Source organism: Lepidochelys kempii, chromosome 7 (assembly GCF_965140285.1).
Source record: "Lepidochelys kempii isolate rLepKem1 chromosome 7, rLepKem1.hap1, whole genome shotgun sequence".
NCBI classification, from domain to species: Eukaryota; Metazoa; Chordata; order Testudines; family Cheloniidae; genus Lepidochelys; species Lepidochelys kempii.
This window is the reverse complement of record NC_136386.1, coordinates 53,380,023-53,404,694: the sequence shown is the minus strand read 5'-3', so window position 1 is coordinate 53,404,694 and position 24,672 is coordinate 53,380,023. Positions and strand designations below refer to the sequence as shown.

Genomic DNA, 24,672 nt, shown 5'->3' with positions numbered 1-24,672 from the left:
GGGATCGGAGGGTAATGACTTGTAAAAAGTGGTGTTGGAGCCACACACAATTCCAGTTAAGGGAATAATTGCAAATGACGTTTTGATGAAAATCTTATCTTCCCTTTGCAGAGTTTAATTGATCATAGGACTCTGAATCCACAACATGGAAATCCTGAAAGTGGATTGCCAGCTCCTCTCTGATTGTGCATCCAAAATGCTGATGTAGAAAAATGTAGATGTCATGTGTATGATCGATACGGGGTTATGCCTTGGCTGCTAGAATCTATCTATGCCTTGGCCTGCTAGAATCTAACCCACAAAACAGGAGAGTGCGGCATAGTAGTCAGAATCGTTTTGGCTACTCTTGCTCGCAGGGCAACATGACCTAATAGTCAGAGCAGATTGGGCTACTAATCAGGGCGGAGCACCAAATGGTCTGAGGTTCAGACTCTCCAGCAGGGTGGAGAACCAAACAGTCTGGGGAGCTCAGGCCTCTTGGCCTAAGGTAGGGAGGCTGGCCTCCCCACAGGGGTGGGGTGGCACCTGGGGGTAGGGGGACCCAGGCCCGCCCTACTCCACCGGGTCCCAGCCCAGGGCCCTAACGGTGGGTGGTTCCGCCAAGGGGTCAATGAAGATCCAGCCAAAACACACTGATGGGTTTCCTGGTCCTATGACCAGACCAGTGTCTGTTTCCCCTGAGTCACTTCCTACCCTGTCTTCCAGTGCGGCAGTTCGCGGGTCCTCTGGGTCCCTGGGGTTGTTGGCTGGCGAGATCTCGGACAGCTCAGTTTCCTCCCACATCTCCACAGGCAGTCCGGAGTCTGCCTGGGGTTCGGCATTCCTGGCCTCTGGGGAGTGGGGCTCCCATAGCTCTCTGGAGGAAGCTTGCAGTACACATCCTTTGTCCTCTGCAGTCCAGCCCAAGTGAGCTCTGCTGCTTCCCTTTACACCCTGTCTCCAGGCTGAACGTGCCCAGCAGGGGTGGAGGGGTGGGGCTTCCTCAGCCTGCAAGGCACCGTTAACCACTATGGAGCCAGTGCAGGATAGATACACCCTGTCACAAGCTCCTTCCGAATTACAGTGCTTCCTGGATACTTAAATTTACAAGCCCTTTTCTCCCATCAGAAACAAAGAATCAAAACCGAACTATTACTGTCCAGTAAATCTCTCTCACATGCACTCCACTGGGAATACTTAACTAATCAAACCCAATAATCAAGAATCAGTTAAAAAGACAATTTTCTGAAAATTGTTGGATTTTAACACCATCACAAAGGAAAGCACTGACAAACTCTTCATGTAAAAGGTTTATACGTTTGCTAGCTAATTTTGCTTCTCTTTGGTCTCCCTCTCTGCTCCTCCACCCCTAAAGACAGGGCAGTTCTTTGACATTCCACTGAGTTTACTCTAGAGATTTGGAGTTTTATGTTAACAAGTCCTTTACTAGTGTGTCCTGACCTCCGATGGTTGCCGCAGAGAAACTCTTTCTCACTGGACATGAGATGAGTTCTGAAGATCTCGCTCAGTTTTAGAAAAGTTACCAATTTGTTTTGAAGGTTGTAATTATGAACAGAAAATCAACATGACCTCTGTTGCTTAGTGTTGCTTAAATATTACATCTCATTAATCTAGGACCAGCTAAAATGGATAGGGCCAAAATTGTTAAATGCTGTTCTGTAAGAGGCATAGCAGTGCCCTAAATTTGCTGAGCCTTCTGGTCACTGATTCATCAAATATTACTAGTTGGATTTGTCCTAGTTGCTGATAGTTATTGGTTATTGGTAATAATCTCTACCTCTTATACAGTGCCTTTTAATCAGTGGATCTTAAAGCCCTTTACAAAGATGCTAAGTATCAGTAGGGGCATAGCGAGCAGATCGAGGGACGTGATCATCCCCCTCTATTCAACATTGGTGAGGCCTCATCTGGAGTACTGTGTCCAGTTTTGGGCCCCACACTACAAGAAGGATGTGGATAAATTGGAAAGAGTCCAGCGAAGGGCAACAAAAATGATTAGGGGTCTGGAACACATGACTTATGAGGAGAGGCTGAGGGAACTGGGATTGTTTAGTCTGCAGAAGAGAAGAATGAGGGGGGATTTGATAGCTGCTTTCAGCTACCTGAGAGGTGGTTCCAGAGAGGATGGTTCTAGACTATTCTCAGTGGTAGAAGAGGACAGAACAAGGAGTAATGGTCTCAAGTTGCAGTGGGGGAGGTTAGGTTGGATATTAGGAAAAACTTTTTCACTAGGAGGGTGGTGAAAACTGGAATGCGTTGCCTAGGGAGGTGGTGGAATCTCCTTCCTTAGAAGTTTTTAAGGTCAGGCTTGACAAAGCCCTGGCTGGGATGATTTAATTGGGGATTGGTCCTGCTTTTGAGCAGGGGGTTGGACTAGATGACCTCCTGAGGTCCCTTCCAACCCTGATATTCTATGATTCTATGATCATCCCTGTTTCACATAAAGGGAAGTGACTTGCCCAATGTCACCCAGCAGGCTTGTGGCAGAGCCAGTAATTAAACCCAGGTTTCCATGCCAAATCTAGTGCTCTATCCAGTAGTCCTTACCACTGTAATGTAAGCTCTCATCTCCTTTAGCTTACTTGTTGTCTGTCCTGTTTCTGTGCTAAGAGCGGGGAGCAGAGATGGCTGTCACTTTTATGTTCCCTGTACTTGGCTGTATAGGGACCTACCTGGACCTTAGTGTAAGTTAGAGCAGTCTCAGGGCTGCTCTACCTTACACTTTGCTGTTCAGAGTCTAGTTACAGGCCTGGGAAATGAAAAATAGCTGTAGTGTAGTACGCTCTGGTCACATGCCCAATCCTTCTACACTGGAGGGGGTTAATGCAGGGTCCTCATGCCAGTTTTACACTGACTGGGGATGGGTTGTATTCTCAGAGGCTATTGCTGCCCATTACTGTACTGTAAGAGGGCTTTAGTGTAACTGACAATAAGGCCCAAAATGTTTAGCATGAGTTATGGTAATGGGCCATCTTCTACCACTCTATGGCAGACTTCTAAGCAGTTGTTTTTTCAGATCTGTGAAAAGACTTGCTGTCACTGAGTGACCTGAACTGGGAACTGAATGCTCATTTATGCTACACTGTGAATTCTAGTGGTGTGTGTATGTAACCAGTGGTGAGCTGGAGCCGGTTTTCACCTTTTCGCTGGAACCAGTTAAATTTAGAAGCCCTTTTAGAACTGGTTGTCCCACGGGACAACCGGTTCTAAAAGGGCTTCTAAATTTAACAACCAGCCAAAAGTGGCACCTTAGGCGCCGACTCCGTGGGTGCTCCGGGGATGGAGCACCCATGGGGAAAATTTGGTGGGTGCAAAGCACCCACTGGCGGCGACCTTGCCTGGCCCCATCTCACCTCATCTCCGCTCCACTTCCTCCCCTGAACGCGCCGCCCCACTCTGCTTCTCCACCCCCCGGTTTCCCACGAATCAGCTGTTCGCCTGGGAGGGCTGAGAAGCAAGTGGCGGCTTTGCATTCAGGCCCGTAGAGGCCGAGGTGAGCTGGGGTGGGGGGGCACGAGGAGGGCTGCCTGCGCCGCAGCAGGTAACCCGGGGGGGCGTGCAGGGGAACCGCTCCCCGCCCTAGCTCGCCTCCGCCTCCCTGGGCCTGAGCGCTACGCCGCCGCTTGCTTCTCAGCCCTCCCAGGCTTCCTGTGCGAACAGCTGATTCACAGGAAGCCGGAGGGAGCGGTGAAGCAGAGCAGGTCGATGCGTTCAGGGGAAGAAGTGGAGGCAAGCTGGGGCCAGGCGTGGGGCGGGGAGCTGCCAGTGCGTGCTCTGCACCCACCAAATTTTCCCCATGGGTGCTCCAGCCCTGGAGCACCCACAGAGTCGGTGCCTAAGGCGCCACTTTTGATGTGATCAGTGGGTAGAGTGGCCACTCTCCCGCTCTTCCCCCCCCCCCCCAAGCTACTCTACCCTGCCCGTAGGAGCCAGAGGAACCTGCCGGATGCTTCCTGGAAGCTGCCCCAGGTATGCACTGCCGGAACTCCCCACCTCGCCCCCTGGCAGGTCCCTCTATTTCTTAGGGCTGGGTGGGCACCCACTACAGTGGCCCACGAGTCCCTCCTGCCCGGTTCTGGGGGCAGTCAGGGAACAGGGGAGGGGGGTGGATGGGGCAGGGTTCTTGGGGGTGGGGGCGTCAAGGAACGCAGGGGGTTGGATGGGGCAGGAATCCTGGGGGGCGGGGCACAACCCCCTCGTGGGGTGAGGAGGGAACTGGTTGTTAAGATTTTGACAGCTCATCATTGTATGTAACCCCATCATCCAAAATTACTGTGTTTACTCATTTATATTATTTTCATAAACAAAAGTCCATTTCAAGGCTTCTCTGTAAAAGTTGCTGTTGCCTTGTAAGTATACTGAGTCATGAAAATGTCTCCCTTAACCAGTTCTCTAGTGGAATGTCTCCAGCCAGGTGTGGCTATTTTTCTTTTAATTGGAGGTCTTTCAGTGCTGGAAGTGCAATGAGCACTCCTGTCGCAACTGGCCCCACATGTGGCGTTGGAACTGGCTAAGGCTCCCCATGAGGACAAGCCTGCCGGAAAGGCCTTGCATATGTCAAGAGAGCGCTGCCAATATTCAGAACCAAGGCAGAGCCCTAGATCGCCATGTTCTTGGTCTTCGTGATACAGGTCGTTGGCACTGCGCTTCCATTCTCTGCCTTCGAGCTGGAGCTTGCCCTTTGCAGTCATGAGAGGAAGAAGACTGTCGCCCCACAGTCAGCAATGGTTGTTGTCGCATGGTCAGTCGCTGTTCCCAAGACCTTGGGATGCTCTCCAACATGGCACCGCTCTCCATGCTCCTGGCACTGGTCAGACTGTTCCTGGCACTGGTCACCTGCGGAGATGGTTAGCTGCCAGACCCAGGCTTCGGTGGCCCCACCCTAGTCACCGGAGGTTGAGGACTTCTCTAGCTTGGAGAAGAAGTTCAGTCCCTCACCTAGACAGCGGCGCAATTGGGCTCCGGAGGGTGCATCCGCTGCGGCGATGCCAACCTGGCAGCAAGGCTAGCGGGTGATACAATGGCCTCATTGGAATACCTCGGGCATATCTACTAGCCTATGCTCCAATCTCACCAACCCCTCTCTCGCTGCGTTGGACAAACCCAGGACAGCACTGATGGCACCAGGATTGGTGCAGGACATGCCAGTAGGTGCTGCGGGCAAAGAATTGGTGCCAACTCCAAGACCTCCCTCCCTGGTGGGTGATGACACCCCAGGACCTGACCCAGTTGTCCAGTCGTCCTTCTTTTCCCCATACAAGGTGTTGGCAGGACGCTCCCGGACTAGTCCACCTGATGACTTCAGGGAACATCAGGCACTGCTCTGCAGGGTGGCTGTGAACTTGGGCCTCCAGGTGGAAGAAATGGCAGAGCAAGCGGACACATTGTTCAATGTACTTTCCGTGTCCACCCCTGCTCTCGTGGTACACGAGGGGGGCCTGAATATTTCCAAGACCATCTGGCAAATCCCGTTCTCCATTCCGCCCACTTCCAAGAGGGCTGAGAAAAAGTATTTCATCCCCATTAAGGGGTTCAAATACCTGTCTGCTCACCTGCGCCTGGGGTTGTTGGTCATGTTGGCAGCCAATGAAAAGGACAAGCCGGGACCTGCCTGTTCAACCCCCAAGAATAAAGAGGCCAAGAAACTTTATTCCATGGACAGCCTCCGGTTTTGGGTGGCAAAATTATAATTGTGGGAATCCTCAAGTTCAAGGACTCCATTTCCCAGGAGGCGTCCTAAGAGTTCAGGACTCTGGTGGAGGAAGGTACCATGGTGGCCCAGTGCTCCCTCCAGATGGCCTGGATTGCAGCCGACTCAGTTGCATGGGTGGTGGGCAGTGGTCATGAGGTGCAATTCCTGGCTCCAGACCACTGGCCTGTCCCAGGAGATGCAGGCCTCAATTCAGGACCTCATATTTTATGGTGTCAGGCTAGTCTCCAACTAGATGGATGCGAGGCTGCACGGCCTGAAGGACACTCAGGCTACCTTCTGCTCACTGGGGATGCATACTCCTCAGGCTACAAGGCAGCTATGTTCCTCCACCGCCAAGGCAGTGGCGGTCTCGGCAGGGCCAGCGAGGAGAAAGGACACAGGCTTTAGCCGCCACCGCCCTTCATCCTCCCACTCTCCTGCGCAACCTGGCCCAGTGTCACTTAGCTACACCCTCCAGTTTACGGCCGCCCCTTTCCCCCCTTCCTCTTCTATGTCTCTCTTCAGAGACCCTTCTCATGAGCAATTCCTCATTCAGAAGGAAAACAACATACTGGGGGCAGTGGAGGAGGTCTCTCAGGAAATGAGGGGGTATGGTTTCTACTCCCACTATTTCCTGAGCCAGAGGGAAAAAGGGGGCCTACATCCCATGACTCAACAAGTGCCTCAAAAGGTTGAAATTTCACATGGTGTCCCTGGCCTTCATTATTCCCTCCCTAGATCTGGGACACTGGTATGTCCTTCTCAATTTGAAAGACAGTTATTTCCATATCTCTATCTTCCCGGGACACAGACGGTTCATTGGTTTCATGGTGGGCCAGCACCATTTCCGGTTTACAGCGCTACCCTTTGGCCTCTCCTTGGTCCCACGGGTCTTTACAAAATGCACGGCCCCCATAGCTGGTTACCTGAGATGCTGGGGGGTCCCTTATCTTGACAATTGGCTCATCGGGGCAGATCATGAGATCAAGTGCAGCACAGCCTCAATCTGGTGCGAGCCACATGCCACAACCTGGGCCTGTTAGTAAATGTAAGTCAACCCTTTTACCAGTGCAATGAATAGAATTAATCGCGGCGGTTCTCGACTCCACATGGGCAAGGACATTCCTCCCAGAGTCCTGCTTCCAAGGCATATTGGCGATAATATCCTGTGTGAGGGATCATCACTCACTACTGCCCATACCTGTCTATGGTTATTAAGTCATATGGCTGCCTGCACTTACATGGTTTGACATGCCCGGCTCCATCTTCGTCCATTGCAGGCATGGTTAGTGTCAGTCTACGTCTCCAACAGACACGACCTAGATTTGGTAGTCAAGTGCTGGACCACGTTCGGGCATCTCTGGCGTGGTGGCTGGACCCTGTGTCAGTCCCGCAGGGAGTTCCCTTAGCAGCCCCATCCCTGTCACTGACTCTGGTGCCTGATGCTTCAGACCTCGGATGGGGAGCTCACCTGGGGAAGCTCAGTACTCAAGGCTGCTGGTCGGGGGTCAACTGCTCCCTCCACATAAACGTCAGGGAGCTCAGGGTGGTTCGCCTGGTCTGCCAAGCTTTTCGGTCCCACTTGCAGGGCATGGTGGTTCAAGTCGTAATGGACAACACTGCCATGATGTTTTATATCAACAAGCAAGGCGGAACCAGATCCTCAGCTCTTTGTCAGGAAGCTCTCAGTCTCTGAGACTTCTGTGTTCAGCATGCCATTCATCTTGTGGTAGCACACCTTCCTGGAGCCAGGAATGTCCTGGCAGATCACCTCAGCAGAACCTTCTTGTCTCGCCACAAGTGGTCTCTTCACCCTGAGGTGGTGGACAGGATCTTCCAGAAGAGGGGATCTCCCCAGGTGGATCTGTTTGCGACTCACCAGAACAGGAAGTGCCACTGTTTCTGCTCATTCTGGGCGACCGACGGGTTTCCTGTCAGACGCCTTTTTGCTACCATGGTCGGGGGCTCTGATGTACACTTTCCTGCCAGTCCTGTTCCTCCAAAAGGTCCTCATGAAGGTCAAGCGAAACAGGGCCAAACTCATACTCATTGCCCCGGCTTGGCCGTGCTAACACTGGTTTCAGCACACTCCTGGACCTGGTAGTGTTGGCCCCGATGCTGCTGCCCCACTGACCAGATCTCCTGTCACAGAATCAGGGCCAGCTTTTGCACCTGAACCTACAGGTGCTGCACCTGACAGCTTCGTTGCTCCATGGCTGAATATTGAGCAGGAGTGTTCAGCCTGAGTCCAGCAGGTCCTGCTAGGAAGCAGGAAGCCTTCTACTAGGGTCACCTAGCTGGCCAAATTTATGTGCTCGCTTTGACCCAACGGGTTAGGCCTGTGGCAGCTGATCCTAGACAACCTCATGCATGTTAAACTTCAGGGACTGTCCCTTTCATCTTTTAAGGTCCAGTTGGCTGCTATCTCGGCCTTTCACCCTCCGTTCTAGGGCAGGTAAGTCTTTGCGCATGGCATGACGATCCGGTTTCTGAAGGGTCTGGAGCGACTCTACCCTCAAGTCTGGGATCCTGTCCCTCCATGGGACCTTAACCTGGTGCTCACACGGCTCATGCAAGCCCCCTTTGAGCTCTTAGCATCCTGTTCTGTTCTTCTTCTGCTTTCCTGGAAGGTGTCGTTCTTGGTGATGACAACCCCTGCAAGGAGGGTTTCCAAGATTAGGGCACTCACCTCGGAACCACCGTGTTCTTGAAGGACAAGGTCCAGCTGTGGCCACACCTGATTTTCCTGCCCAAGGTAGTTCCCCAATTTTACATGAGCCAGGACATATTTTTCCAGTCTTCTGTCCAAAACCTCATGAGGAGGAGCGTAGGTTGCACTCCCTTGATGTCAGGGGGGCGCTAGCCTTCTACATCGAGAGGACCAAGCCATTTCGCAAGTCGAAGCAGTTATTTGTTGTGGTGGCAGGTTGTCTGCTGTCCGCCCAGAGAATTTCATCTTGGATCGCCTTCTGCATCCGTTTCTGCTATGATCAGGCAAAGGTTCCTGCACTGGCGTTTGTCACCACTCACTCAACTAGAGCGCAAGCCTCATTGGTGGCCTTCCTGGCCCAAGTGCCCAGTCCGGATATCTGTAAAGCTACTACCTGGTCATACATTCACATTTCACTAAGCGCTTATTCAACGAGCTTGAGATGATGCTGGCTTCAGTAGAGCAGTATTGCAAGCTGCACGACCATGAACTCTGAGCCCACTTCCAGGGATACCACTTGCGAGTCACCAAGAATGGAATCGACACGAGCAAGCCCTCGAAGAAAAAACGGTTACCCACCTTTCTGTAAGTGTTCTTTGAGATGGGTTGCTCATATCCATTCCATTACCTGCCCTCCTACCACTCTGTCAGAGTTGTCGGCAAGAAGGAACTGAGAGGGCGTAGGAGAGGGCGGTGTCTGATATGAGCCTGGCATTCTTGAGGGTGCCACAGCTGACCCTAGGGATACTGCTAAGGCAAAAGTCTCAGATGACTATGCACATGAGCACCCACCTAGAATGGAATGGACATGAGCAACACATGTCAAAGAACAACAGTTATGAAAAGGTGGTTAACTGTTTTTTCTGTCATCTAATGTATTGACTTCTTGTGCCAGAGGAGAGCACCCACACTCCCCAGCAGAACCAGCTGATCTTAGGAGGAAATGCCATTCAACTTTGCGTGGGGCCTAGTCACTACAGCATGGAGAAGACCCCCTCACTACCAGCCTCAGCCACCATAAGAGGAGTGAATGGCTGCATGTTACTCCTGGGGAAATTCTGCACCACTGTGCAGAATTCATGTCAGTTGCAGATTTTTTTTTTTTTCTCTGCAGAAAATACATTCTGCTGGAGAGGCACTGCATTTATGCCTTTTGCCCAACAGGGGCTGCTGTGGCAGCAGAACAGAGGGCAGCTGTCCCAAGGGCTGGAGCAGCCAGCAGCAGATAGGGTGGAGGAGAGGCTGTGTTCCTCACAGTGGAACAGACAGAGCAGACCCATGGGGCTGCTGGGGGGTAGACTTGGGCAGGGGCTGAATGGACAGGGAGGCCCAGGGAGTAGAGCGGTGCAGTTGTGTTGACTGATGGGAGACACTAGGGGTCAGCCAGAGTCTGCATGGGGGAGGCTTCCTAACAATCCCTCTCCTTCTCCCCCCTCTCCCTCCCCCCCCCCCCCCAAAAATCTTATTCCCTAATTCTCCCACCATACCCAACAACCTCCAGGTTCACTCCCAGGCTACTTCCCTCTACTTCAGTTCCTCTCTTACCCCGACTCCCCAAACCTTTGCACTGCTTCTGAGGGATGTATTGTAGTTTAAATGAATTATTACTTAATGTTCTGTATCAACATGCCTACTAAGAAATCTAGTTGTCAAAAAACCTTTCCTGAATCTTTTTTTGTTTTCTGTACTGTTAAGCATACTTGCTGACAAGTATTTTGAAATATATTACCAAAATAATTGAAACTGGCGTGATACATTGACAAAATATGCAGAATTTTTTGGCACAGAATGCCCCCCAGAGTAGCATCTCTACCCTATGAAGGCCAGATAAGCGAACTTTGATAAGCCCTCAGAATTTGATCCTCTCTCCAGTACCCACAAAATCTGCTGCCTTCCCTTTGATAGGTTAGTGTAAAGATAAAATCATCTTAGGTGGAGGTAGCACATGGAATGGTCTGGTTCATGAAGTGTTTCTTACCACTAGCACTAATGTAAAAGTTGTGTTAATTTGAGATATTAGTGGGGCTGTCATCACATCTCACTTTTTTTTTGTGTTGGTTTCCATTTTATGTGATCCTTACTCAATTTTAAAGTTCAATATAGAAATATTAGCTGCTAGTGAACGCAAAGTTCCAGACAATGACTTCTTCCAAGCACCCATAGCTGTTGCAAAGACACGAGCCTGCTGAGCACTGTTGGCCTCCACTGAACTCAGAGAGAGTTGAGTTCTGTATGTTGTACAGGAGCAGGTTATTCATCAGCAACAGGTGGCTGTAACTGACCCCTTCTAAACTAGGGGTATGTCTACAATAGAAACCTAAGTCAACATACTGCAGTGGTGCACACTTTCACCAACCTAAGAGAGGCAGTGTGGGGAGTTGAGAGCCTGGTCTCTCTGCCAGGAGTGGGGGGGAAGCTGGCCTGGACTTCTCATGCCCCCCTCTGCTCCCCACGCCATGAAATTGTCAAGGCTGCCCGGCTCCTGGCTGACCGAAGGCCCCTCAGGCTTCTCAGCAGAGATTGGGGTCCAAAGCTCCCTGGACTTCTTGCCCCAGCTTGGGGGGGTTGCTTTCTTGTCAATTTTGTGTTTTCTGCGGTGAAATTGACAAGACAGCCACTGTAAGGAACACAGTGTCTACAAAAACATTGCCCTGCCCGCAACTGCACTGACACAAGCCTTACGTCTCTTGTGGTGGTGCAGTTAGGCACTTATATCAGTGGGAGGATGGCTGTAGTGTAGACCAGCCCTAGGTTTCCTGGAAATTTTTTTCCCCAGTTGGTGTCTACACGTTTTTAAGGGGAACTGTCAAGTTAAATCACTTAACATTTTTCCATGTTACTAAGAACTTCAGATTTTCTTCCTACCATTTATGCTAATGCTTCTACTTTGAGCATTCCATGTGTCTGTCCATACAAAAGGAAGTATAGTTTGCCTTTTAGCACACAGCTTTGGGTTTTAACAAATGGGTAGTGATCAATGGCTCCATGTCTAGTTGGCAGCCGGTATCAAGTGGAGTGCCCCAAGGGTCGGTCCTGGGGCCGGTTTTGTTCAATATCTTCATAAATGATCTGGAGGATGGTGTGGATTGCACTCTCAGCAAATTTGCGGATGATACTAAACTGGGAGGGGAGGGATAGGATACAGAAGGACCTAGACAAATTGGAGGATTGGGCCAAAAGAAATCTGATGAGGTTCAATAAGGATAAGTGCAGGGTCCTGCACTTAGGACGGAAGAACCCAATGCACAGCTACAGACTAGGGACCGAATGGCTAGGCAGCAGTTCTGCGGAAAAGGACCTAGGGGTGACAGTGGACGAGAAGCTGGATATGAGTCAGCAGTGTGCCCTGAAGGCCAATGGCATTTTGGGATGTATAAGTAGGGGCATAGCAAGCAGATCGAGGGACGTGATCGTTCCCCTCTATTCGACATTGGTGAGGCCTCATCTGGAGTACTGTGTCCAGTTTTGGGCCCCACACTACAAGAAGGATGTGGATAAATTGGAGAGAGTCCAGCGAAGGGCAACAAAAATGATTAGGGGTCTGGAACACATGACTTATGAGGAGAGGCTGAGGGAACTGGGATTGTTTAGCCTGCAGAAGAGAAGAATGAGGGGGGATTTGATAGCTGCTTTCAACTACCTGAAAGGGGGTTCCAAAGAGGATGGCTCTAGACTGTTCTCAATGGTAGCAGATGACAGAACGAGGAGTAATGGTCTCAAGTTGCAGTGGGGGAGGTTTAGATCGGATATTAGGAAAAACTTTTTCACTAAGAGGGTGGTGAAACACTGGAATGCGTTACCTAGGGAGGTGGTAGAATCTCCTTCCTTAGAGGTTTTTAAGGTCAGGCTTGACAAAGCCCTGGCTGGGATGATTTAACTGGGAATTGGTCCTGCTTCGAGCAGGGGGTTGGACTAGATGACCTTCTGGGGTCCCTTCCAACCCTGATATTCTATGATTCTAAACATTTCCATGCAGTGTTTTACATTTGTTTAAGACAACCCCATAATGGCTTTTTTTAAAATAGCCTGTCCAGTCATTCATCTGAGTAAACATGATCTTCCCAAATCTAATCAGTAAGTCCCTTTATCTATTTTTCATTTGGCACCATAAAATTAGTTTAGAGTGCACTTGTCATTCCAGGCGAAACAATATCAAATCATGACTCATTCAGGCAGGCCAGCAATATTAGCCCATTTCTGATGACTTCCACTCTACAATATTTGCCATGCACACACTTAAACCATTAATACTTGGACTCACTCATGTCATATTTTTTACCATTATCGTGGAAACTGATTCTGTAACAAATAACCTGAAGTAGCCCACCTCTCCTAGCCTTATTTTAATTTGTAGAGGCTTCATCTGTTGGTTTTAGGTGGGGTTATTGTGCTTTGTCACCCTAAAATGTCAAGGTGGTGGTAAGATCAGCTATGTTGCTCTTTTGAATAATTGGCTAAGCAATTTAGTATTGAAGATTCTGTTGCTATAAGTGTCCCAGGACTGTTTTAGTGAAAGGGTCTAATCCCTACCAACCTTTCAAGAAGTGGAACTACTCAGGGCTGCAGAATCTTTGCAGATAAATTACTTGTACTATAATGGCTGTTTGAAGGAAGTAATTTAATGTGGTATCTCAGCTGTATTTTCTGTGGGTCAAAATGACACTGATACTTCAGGTAAATGACAGATACATATTTTTATACAGTAAAGTATAAATGTGCTCTAAATTAAGGCAAAATACAAACTCTTAAATCATTCATAATTAGGAAGGCATATTTGGTTATGCAATATTGAAAATAGTTTTTCGTTACATGCCCTTCACTTTGTTAAAATGTAAATCTTTTCTATTGACCAACAATTGCTACCAGCAACTTCCTGTAGTCACCACTTGTGTCACTTGATATCATTGTAGCCAAAGTCTTCTGATACATCTGCATGAAGAGCTGTTTGATCTGTACAAGATCAATCTGTGTCAAAAGAAAAAGATAAGCATAAAACACTCAACAAGCAATCTGTACAATATGGGATCATTCGGTAGTAGAGTAAGAGTCTACTTGCAGTGAACCCAGACAAAACATCAGTCCATTCCCTGTACCCTACAGCAGCCCAGACAATGCAGGCAAAAAGGAAAGAGATGCTCTCTCTGCATGATACCCTCTCAGGATCGCTAAGAGGTTCTGAAGCTAGACGACACTTCTGTAAATGGTGAAGAAGACTGCTTCAGCCTTTGGGAGCAGACAGACTGAAAGGCCGTCTCCCCAAATTCTCCAGTCCACTTCAACAGGAAAAGCACACCAGGGTCCCTTCTCACTGCTTCTATATGGGTAAGTCACTTTGAAAAAGCAAGAGGCAGCTGTCATACAGTGAAATACTCCTGCATTTCCTCTCCAATTACATATCAATGGATGAGACATGCAGGGTTAACCCACCACGTCTCAAGAGCCAGCCTGGGGCTCCTGATAGGGAGACTCCTTCCCAAAAGACAAAAAATGACAGGTTTCAGAGTAACAGCCATGTTAGTCTGTATTCGCAAAAAGAAAAGGAGTACTTGTGGCACCTTAGAGACTAACCAATTTATTTGAGCATAAGCTTTCGTGAGCTACAGCTCACTGCATCTGATGAAGTGAGCTGTAGCTCACAAAAGCTTATGCTCAGATAAATTGGTTAGTCTTTAAGGTGCCACAAGTCCTCCTTTTCTTTTTAAGGATCAAAAAGCATCTCATCTCACATGAGTGCTAGCTCCACCCCCACAAGTAGGGAAGCCTCTTCTTCGGAACATAAAATTCAGAAACAGTGAGGTAAGCTGCTTAACCAGTCCATTTTTGAAACCATGAGGAGGAAGGAGGCAGCCACCGACAAAAGAAACTGAGCAAGCTCAATCATTTCCTCCAACGAAACTTTGAAGAACTTTCATAGAAGTGGTAAATTGATGATAAATGGAAAAGTAATAGGGGAATTCTGCACCAGTGTGCAATGCAGAATTTTGCAGAAATGAATGTTGTGCACACAGAATTTCCTTTCTTCCACAGAAATAGGCTGCAGTGCTGCTGGCCACAAGTCACAAATAGAAGACAAGGTGAGGGAGAGGTTCCCAGCATGCCCTGAAGGAAGGAGGCAGCGAAGCGTAGGAAACTCCATGGAAGCCCAGATCCCAACATCATGCAGTTTCTCCCTCTGGATCCCTGGGGTCTGGAGTGTCTGGGCTCTGTTGGGGGAGGTGGTTTGGGTGTATTGGCAGGGTGGGGGGGTTGGGCATAGTGGCTGGGCTCTGGGGAGAGGGGTTGTGGGTGTCTGGGGCAGAGAAACAGGAACTGGGTTGTCATAGGGGTTTCTTTAACTTTCTACTGCTGGGAGAAATTTTGTATTGTATTGTCTGTATTATTACTGACAAAACAGGTATTCTGAAATAAATTACCAAAATAATTGAAACTGGTGTGATTAGGTAGTGTTATTTTGACAAAGAAATTTTTATATTCTCTGTGCAGAATTTTTAATATTTTGGCACAGAATGCACCCCCAAGAGTAGGAGGCTCAGCCCTGCAGTTCTATAGGGTCCTAGAACTCAAATATTCTCCCTTCCCTGAATGAAGCAGCAATTCCCTGGCAAAGGATATGGTAATTGCTAGCTGGAGTGGTTCCTTCCCAAATATTCAGACCATTCTCTCATCCCCTTTCACTGTTAATGAAGACTAATTCAAGAAAACAGCTCCCTGGCTGCTAACTTTATAGCAAACAGACCCATGAATTCCACGAGATTAACAGCACCTAGGCTGGATGAATTTCTTGTGAACGGGCTGAAATCTAGACTGCTTTGTGAATATTTGCAAGTGAATTTGTTCAGCTGATTCTCAGAGTAAGAACTACATTTGCATAGACTAATTCTGACAGCTCCATATAGGTGACAAGGAGCGCAAAACGGGTTAGGATACATTGATTTTTCACTACATGTGCAGTATATATCCAAAATTTTTAAACTCCTGCTTCCTCCTCATTTTTTGGAAAGGAAGAGGAAGATTCTTACCTCACTGCGAGTGACTACAATTCGGACAAGTGTAGAATCATCTGTGCCAGCTCCTTTCATGGAATGGTGAAGTCTCTCAGCAAAAAAGGCTGGGCAATTTAGAGCACATTGCACTACAAGAAAGTGTAGTTACAAGGTTATTTCAAACAATGTATACTGCAGTCACTATTCACATGGTTGTATTTGGTAGAATTAAATAGTTGATCTAGCAGATAGTATACATGGTATTTTGAAACAGTTCCTCTTATTGCTTTGTGATTCTTCCTCATGCAAGACCCATGCTGGTCACAGTTCAGCAATTTTTTTGTTGGCTAAATTCTATTCTGTGCATCTCATCACATTTCTTTGAGGTTTGGAAACATAGCTGTTTTGTTACTGAATCTTTCAACTTAGGCCTTATTGTCACTGGTAAAATAATTTCATAGCCACAAGAAGTGGCTAAGCTTCACTAAACATGGGTACCTTTTTACACAGGTTAGTAGCCCCATCATTGCTAGTTGGCCAAATCATTTTATAACTCATTTCAGCCATGAAGACAGCACTTTTGACAAGTAAAGAAGCCTTAATTCAATAACAAAAATCATGTAAGGGGACATGTAATTTTAAAAAACAAATCTTTCCAGTGGGTGATTGGTACTGGAATTCAAAGATTTTTACCTCTAGCTTCTTAGCTAGAACTCCAACAGCATAAGTACCAATAGAAAATTATCACCATTCACTGGCTGGTCTCTGTTCAGTTCCTATTGGATAGGTTTCCACATCACATTATATGAATGCCAATTAATAGGTCACAATTAGTTTCAAGAAAAAAAGTGCTCTCAACAAGTATTGATCTTTTTACAGTGCTTCAAATGGGGCATAGCTTAGAAGGGCTCTGCATAGCAATCTTGTGGCACCAACATCAAGGATAGCTGACGAAAGGACACCACCCTACATAGGTGGCTGATAAAGAGTAAGAATGGATTCTACAATATACTGTTAAGAGGTAGAGTCAGAACATTAACTACAACAGCTTAATAATAAAAACAGTTTGGGGTTTTCTAAACTTCAGGAATCCCTTTATTATAAATTATGCTAATGGTTACTCTTTCAAATCGACCATGATTACAGCCCTACCAAATTCACAGCCGAGAAAAATGTGTCACAGACCATGAAATCTTGCTATTGTAGAGGAGAGGCAGGGCTGGGGGCACCGCATGCAGGGACTCTTACCATTGCTAGTCCCTGCCCAGGCTAGGGAGGAACAGGACATCCTCTTCCTCTGCAGGGGCTATTCCCAGAGCAGGGTCAGACCCACCTCTTGGAACCTCCCCCGGCTGCAGGAAGCTCTGTGGCTGGGACAACTCTTGACCTGGGTGGGAGACTGCTGGGAAAACCCAGATGTATAGTAACCCACACCCCTATGCCCTGTGACCCTCACTTCTGTACTGCTGCTGGCAGGGCGCTGGCTTTAGAGTTGGGGCCTGGTCAGCCGCCACTGCTCTCCAGCTGCCCAACTCTGAAGGTAGTGCCCCTGCCAGCAGCAGCACAGAATTAAGGGTGGCAATCCCACAACACTCCTACAATACCCATGTGGACCCCCCACACACACACGGGACCCCCATAGTTACCTTAAAATTTCAGATGTAAACATCTGAAACCTTGAAATTAACTAATTTTAAAATCCTTTTACCGTGAATTTGGTAGAGCCCTTATCATGGTCCATTAGCTTTGTGAACTGTGAGAATAAGAAATTAATCAGATGATGACAGGAAACCTTTAGAAAAACTTTTGCTCCATTTTCTATAGAACTTGTGATGCTTAAATTAAGATTTTTATTGTAGGTCAAGTAGCTTCTAAATGAAAAATATAGGAATTCCAGCCCGACTTGTATAGTATGTCAGAAAGGACCTCTTGTGAGTCATCTGGGTCAGAGGGGCCCACACTCCTGTCTTTCCTTAGTGTTTCTGAAAACAAATTTAGCTGTAAGCACTCTATTTAAAAGTGACACCTGCTCTTAAACTCTTTACTCTTCTGTTTAGAGTAGATCTGAGCATTGTGATACAAATTAACATTAAAGTACAATGTTCAGTAAATCTGTTCTATGAAGTTAATTCAGAATGAGGGGAACTGAAAAGAGTTAAATATGCCTTACTTGGATTTAGTTTGGAGAAAGCCAGCTTGTTTCAAATTGAGCTCACTGTACTTGAATTATAATCAAAATAAAAGTTCAACTTTTAGTCAGCACTTAGAATACTTCTATTTTGGCAAGTTCTGGGGGTGGTAATATAAAAGGTGAACACATCAAGTAGTTTCAAAACACTTATGACAATTCATAGATTGCTGAGTTGGATTGTCTCTTACCTAGCTTTTAAGGCTGTCAAACAATTAAAAAAATAATTGTGAGAGTAAAAAAATAGTCATGATTAAGTGCAGTTTTAATCCCACTGTTAAATAATAATAAAATACCAATTTAAATTTATTATAGATATTTTAAAAATTTTTTCTACATTTTCAAATATATTTATTTCGATTACAACAGAATACAAAGAGTACAGTGTTCACTTTATTTTGATTACAAATAATTGCACTGTAAAAAAACAGTATTTTTCAATTCACCTCATACAAGTACTGTAGTGCATTCTTTTTATCGTGAAAGTTCAACTTACAAATGTAGAATTATTATTTTTATTTCTTTTTACATAACTCCACTCAAAAACAAAACAATGTAAAACTTTAGTGCCTACAAGTCAAAACATGGAGGGGCATACAAATGTTTAGCATATCTGGCATGTAAATATCTTGCAAAGCCGGCTACAACAGTGCCATGTGAGTGCCTGTTCTCACTTTCAGGTGACACTGTAAATAAAAAGCAGGCAGCAGCATCTCCCATAAATGTAAACAAACATATTTGCCTTAGCAATTGGTTGAACAAGAAGAAATATAAAGTGAGCACTGCACAGTTCATATTCTGTATTGTAATTGAAATCAATATATTTGAAAATGTTGAAAAACATCCAAAAATATTTATAATACATTAAAACTGGTATTCTATTATTGTGTGATTAATCATGACTTTTTAAATCTAGTTAATTTGTTTGCATGTACAGTAACTCCTCGCTTAACGATGTAGTTATGTTCCTGAAAAATGTGACTTTAAGCAAAATGATGTTAAGCGAATCCAATTTCCCCATAAGAATTAATGTAAATAGGGGGCGGTTAGGTTCCAGGGAAATTTTTTTCACCAGAAACACACAGAGACAGTATAAGTTATAAACAAACAATTTAATACTGGTACACAGCAATGATGATTGTGAAGCTTGGTTGAGGTGGTGAAGTCAGAGGGTGGGATATTTCCCAGGGACTGCCTTATTGCTAAATGATGAACTAGCAATTGGCTGAGCCCTCAAGGGTTAACTCGTTGTTAATGTAGCCTCACACTCTACAAGGCAGCACAAATGGAGGGAGGGGAGACAGCATGGCAGACAGACACACACTCTGTGTGAGAGAGAGAGATGCGCACTGCTCCTTTAACAGGTTTCAGAGTAGCAGCCGTGTTAGTCTGTATCCGCAAAAAGAAAGGGAGGACTTGTGGCACCTTAAAGACTAACAAATTTATTAGAGCATAAGCTTTCGTGAGCTACAGCTTATGCTCTAATAAATTTGTTAGTCTTTAAGGTGTCACAAGTCCTCCCTTTCTTTTTATTGCTCCTTTAAGTATGCTGACCCCACTCTAAGTACACTGCCTTTTTAAGTTAATCAAGCTGAGACAGCAACTGCTGCCAGGAAACTCCCTCTGTCCTGAGCCCTGTCATGTGTCCCCCTGCTCTATGGAAGATGGGGTAAGCAGGGTGCAGGAGCGGGAAACCCTGACATTAGCCCCCTTCTTCCCACCTCCCCGCCCCCCGCACAGCAAGCAGGAGGCTCCAGTGAGCAGCTCCAAGGCAGAGGGCAGGAGCAGCATTAGTGGGGGGAGCGACAGCTGACCTGTGGGCAATTGATAGCCTGCTGGGCGGCTGCCACACAGCGAACTTAGAGGAGCGGGGAGCTGATAGGGAGCTGCCGATCCACCCTGGTTCCAAGCCCCCACCAGCTCGCTGCAACGGCCTGCTCTTCCTGGAAGTAGTGGACAAAGCAGGCGGCTGCCAAACAAGGCTATAAGGGAGCATCGCACTTTAAACAAGCATGTTCCCTAATTGATCAGCAACGAAACCACGTTAACCAGGACAATTTTAAGTGAGTTAATGTATTAACTGCGATTAATTGACAGCCCTCCTAGCTTTACCTCTCCAATTAGTCATAAATACCCTCTTTAAAAAAAAGAAATGTCTCTTACCGATAGTCTTCAAGCCATCTTCTACATTTCCAGAAAACTCCCGGCCAATGCTGCTTAACAGATCACGATTGGCAATCTGCACATAAAAATTAAAGGGATTGGGGGAGTTGTTTTTTTTAACGTGGGAATGGATCCAAATTCAATCCTGGCATAGGCAGACCAACTCATCTGAAGTTAATGGAGTTTCACCTGTTTTTACCCCAGGGCTGAACTTAGTTCATAATCTTTAACAGAAAAAATTCTACCTTAGAATATGTTTCAACTGTAGCTTTCAGCTGGGGGAAACTTCTAGTTGCCAGAATCATGTTAAAGCAAGACTCATCAGTTCCAAGTTTTCCTTCACCAGCTTGGTAGAGGCGCTGAGCATCTTCCTGAGCTTTTTGGTAGTTCACTGATTGATTCTCATCCCGATTGCCCTGCAAGTGAAGACATTAGCTGCTCAATCAGGAACACAACATTTTCTGTTCCTCACCACATCTTATAGCCTTGCCAAACGGTTCTCATTCTTCAGCCTGGAAAATTAAACCATAAACTAGACTTGGTAAAGGACCCTTTTATGACAGCTGTTTCCCAATAAGCCTCACTTGTTTTTGGAGGCAGCACTGGAGCGTGCACCCGTTAAATGAGGGTACTAGGAGTCAGAACTCCAAGCCTATCCCCCAGCTCTTCCACTGACACGCTGTGTGACCGTCGAATCTTTTTTGTACTCCTTTGTAAAATGAGAATTAGTCACCTTTGCTGCTCAGGTGAGAGCCTTAATTATTTTTAAAGTGCTTTGAGATCCTCAGATGAAAAATCCTATAGAAGTACCAAGTATTATGCATATTGTGATGCATGGAAAGTGCTACATATCTCTGTCCACTTGGATAGCGAGCTCATGACTGTTCTAAAATAGTTCTTTGAAAAGAGGCAAGGCTACGGCATATTGGAATTCTGAATTCAAGAGTACTTCAGGCTCTTCAGTTATTAGAAATAGAAGACAAGATATACTCACTATATCCTGAAAGGAAGTAGGTATTAAATTCCTTCTAGCTGCTGCTTATGGACAGGCATACATAGTCTTTTGTCAGTTTCCTGCCTCATCAACTAACACCTGTGCTTTTAAGTAGCAGTTTGAAAACCTGCCTTTCCATTTATAGTGATTTCTTGTAAGCTGACCATAGAAAGATGGCCTGAAACTCTTACTCTGCAGAGCACACATTTAAAAACCTTAAATCATCTGGGTCAGCAGCTCTGTAACTTGAAATTATCTCATGTTTTTAGCCCCTGCGACTTCTTGATACTTAAATTAAGCAGAAAACAAGGGCTAAGTTTTCACTTAATTTTTCTGTTTCTAGCTCTACTGGTTGCAAAGAACCTTCCAAACATGAACTAATGCATTGTTTTCTACTGAGTATGCACACAGCCTGAAATAATAGCAATAAAAGGCACAATCTGATCCCATTCTTTGAAGTATGGCGTTGTCTCTGAAGCATAATGACTGACTGAGAAAAGATCTGAGGGTAGATTTTCTACAGAAGATGCTTACTTTAGCATCAACAGGACATGCATTAATATCTAATTTCAGACTGTGTGGTGGTGGTACCAGGGAAAGGTAATTTCTGAAGATAACGTTTCCAAACTACTTTTTAATGATTTAAATGAACTAACATCTATATAAGGTTTCAGAGTAGCAGCCGTGTTAGTCTGTATCCGCAAAAAAAAAAAAAAGGAGTACTTGTGGCACCTTAGAGACTAACAATTTTATTTGAGCATAAGCTTTCGTGAGCTACAGCTCACTTCATCGGATGCCACAAGTACTCCTTTTCTTTCAACATCTATATAAGTTATATAATGTGCAGATGACCACTAGCTATCATAACGTGTTGGATATATCAAAATAATAAAAAGTCACCAGTGCAAGCTTCTCTGGAATTTGCCTTTTTGACTTTACAGAGGCAGGCAATAAAAATCCCCAGAAAATATTTGTGGTAATTAATGCCACAGCTCTCACAAGGGTTGATACACTCAAGAGAACAAAGTAGAAATGTCATGGAAGTTTAATTAACTGTAAAATAGCTAGGTTCAAAAAAAAAAAAAAAGGCAATTACAGTCAGAAGAGGTGGGGAAGAATATCAGAGTATCTAAGACTTTATGGAACTGCAAATGAAACAAGGGAAACATCACTTTCATCAACGAAATGGGGGAATGCATTCCCCACATTTTCAGGTCCCATAAAATGCAGCTCTGCTCAAAGTACAAGCTACCACAGAACATGGCTGCTGGTTTACAGCCAATTCGGGGGTTAGATACATGCCAGGTATTATAACATGTAGTGTTTCACCATGTTTAAAATCTGTTTTTATAGGATATTGAGGCTAACAACACTGAAAAACTGCATGGTATAACAGTCCCATACATGATCCAGCTGAGTTCATGTACTATCTGCATAGAACGGTTTGATCTGAGAACGGAAGGATGAGCAGGAAACTAAAAGAGGGGAAGTGAGTTTTGAGCTGAATGTCCTGCTTAGCATACTCCCATGGATTCTCTCAAGTCTTCTATATATTATGACCTCTATTGTGTTAGGAGGCAGGTTTCTGGGACTCAGGTTGCATTACTTGAGTCCCACTATGTGTTAAACCCTGGTTTGGTATGACAACGTAAGAAGGACTGCACACTTCTGGAATCATGTTCTTGAATGATGGTAAAAGTCCCCCGGCTCCAGAATAATTCTGAAGCACTGTTACACCATGATTTGTTCCCATCTAGACTGCAAGGCCAAACTGTGATTAAATGCATTTTTTCGGGTTGCTACAGTGCTGTAACTGGGTAACTCAACTCAGTAGGGATTCCTGGGTAGACAGGACTTTTCAATCTGTCCCCAGGGAGACTGTATGTTGTCATTCTGCTATAAAGACATAGTCCAGTGCCACATAACTTCTTACAGAAGCTGGCTCTGATTAGGCATACACAGACAGTTCATTTTGATGATCTCTCAATCATACTCTTCGTCAAGCTATAACAGGGGTGGCCAACCTGTGGCTCCCCTGAGGTTGCTATGCCATCACTCCTCCCTCCCCCCGAGCCTCCTGCATGCCACAAAACAGCTGATCAGGTAGGGAGGGGGAGATGCTGATGGGCGGGGCTGCTGGTGGGCTGGGAGCGGGGGTGGGGAGCTGATGGGGGGCTGCTGACGTATTACTGTGGCTCTTTGGCAATGTACATTGGTAAATTCTGGCTCATTCCAGGCTCAGATTGGCCACTCCTGAGCTATAAAAACAGGTGAACAAACAGGTGTTTGTTTACTGTAAGCATCTGATACGGAGCTATAACTCCGCTCACCAGTCTGTTCTGTAATAAATGCATGAAAAGTGTGCAGCAAGGGTTATACCTTTGATTTACCAACAAACTCACCATTGTCAAAAAAATGCCCTTTGGCTCACCTGGCACATAGATACAAGTAATCGTTCAAAGTGTCCTGAGGTATCTGCTCTGATATCCTGTTCAATGTCTCTTCCAAATTCTGTTTTGTAAGTCCTGACTATGTCTCGAATTTCCTGGTTCGTCCTTGTGCAAAGAATCTCAATCAACACTCTCTCCTGAGTGCCGGCTCCCTATAGGCAGAGAAAGAGAAAGAATTGCTGCAACAAAGCACACTTACCCTTCTTCCTTACAATTTTCTGTGACACTATAAAACCAACTGTTACAATCAGACATTTATTACATTTTGAAACTGTTTTAATATTTAAATTGTAAGAGCAGCATCTGTCCATCCTTTCTGAAAATTCTAAATCCTCTCTGATCTCATTACTCAAAATGTAAGATATGGGTCTGGATTTGTTTTGTTTTTTAAACAACTGTTGAGTTAGGAGTTTTGAGAAACTACTAACAGAGGGCATGAACAATGAGCCAAGCACACAGCCAGTTAGAGAAAAGGAAAATTTTAGAAAGGAAATAACGATAATTAAACAGAGAAATGTAGGGCTGCAAGGGACCTCAAGAAGTAATCTAGTCCCATGCCTCTGTGCTGACGCAGGACCACCCTGAAATACCACCTATACCACCCTGACAATCGTTTGTCTAATTGGTTCTTAAAATCCTCCAATGACTGGGATTCCACATCCTCCCTTAGAAGCCTATTCCAGTGCTTACCCATCCTTAAAGTTGGAAGGTTTTTCTTAATATCTAACCTAAACTTCCCTTGCTGCAGATTAAGCCCGTTACTTTTGTCCTGCAGTTTGACTACCTTATTTTATACTGCAAACTAACAATTACCTTCTAATACGCAGTTTGAAACAAAGTAATGTCTTATCAAAGCAGAATTCGAAACAGAACACGTGTATCTGGATCCTATTTTGCTGAGTTTACAAGTAGTTCTCTGTTCCAAATTTAGCCTCTCCTCCTATATCTGGCATAAGTGGGAGCTTCATTAATATGCCCCTTTTTAATACATACCAAAAAAAATCATACAGCAAATTTTGCTGCACCAGGCCTTCCTGTCACGGTTACCCTTATCATCCCTCTGCCTTTAGAAAAAAATAAATAAATAAAGACTCTTCAGGGCAGGCGCCATCTCCTATTGTTTTTAGGGAGCTTACCACAATGGTTGGCGTCAGTGGTGTCTCAACTGAAACGTGTGCAGGTTCTGCTGTAGTATAAATAAGAGTAAGTCAAGGAGGTCTCCTACACCTGCCCTAAAGGAGGTCTTACTGAATCGTACTCCATGTTCTGTAGAAATTTGTAGCTTTTGAAACCTCATCTGTATAAAAACATTTTATATATACACAACTGACATTTTTACCATTCATTCTTAGACAGTATGTACTTAATTATTTCTGCCAGCCCACTGTCCACTCATTGCTGGGCTATGTGGGTTATGATACTAGTTTCCAGTACTGCCCACAAAGTGCTAGCCAATGAAGTGGAGCTAGAGGGGAAACAGCATTAACATATT

The 24,672-nt window shown here is 45.7% G+C and overlaps 2 protein-coding genes across 3 annotated transcripts in view; one reads left to right on the top strand and one right to left on the bottom strand.

The window, feature by feature from the left end:
• PPP3CB (protein phosphatase 3 catalytic subunit beta) overlaps nt 1-14,829 on the top strand; it is an 86,504-nt gene extending 71,675 nt beyond the window's left edge. Inside the window, exons 15-16 of one of the 2 annotated variants that reach the window (XR_012159915.2) lie at nt 13,503-13,724; nt 14,430-14,829. The gene's annotated coding sequence lies outside the window, so the exon portion shown is untranslated. The remainder of the gene's footprint in view (nt 1-13,502; nt 13,725-14,429) is intronic. The other variant, XR_012159917.2, reaches the window with a different exon arrangement.
• ANXA7 (annexin A7) overlaps nt 13,002-24,672 on the bottom strand; it is a 54,948-nt gene continuing 43,277 nt past the window's right edge. Inside the window, exons 9-13 of the mRNA XM_073352833.1 lie at nt 23,162-23,332; nt 19,982-20,152; nt 19,737-19,812; nt 15,422-15,534; nt 13,002-13,367 (exon numbers count right to left, since the gene is read on the bottom strand). Of these exons, the coding sequence (XP_073208934.1) occupies nt 13,245-13,367; nt 15,422-15,534; nt 19,737-19,812; nt 19,982-20,152; nt 23,162-23,332 (654 nt within the window). The 3' untranslated portion in view covers nt 13,002-13,244. The remainder of the gene's footprint in view (nt 13,368-15,421; nt 15,535-19,736; nt 19,813-19,981; nt 20,153-23,161; nt 23,333-24,672) is intronic.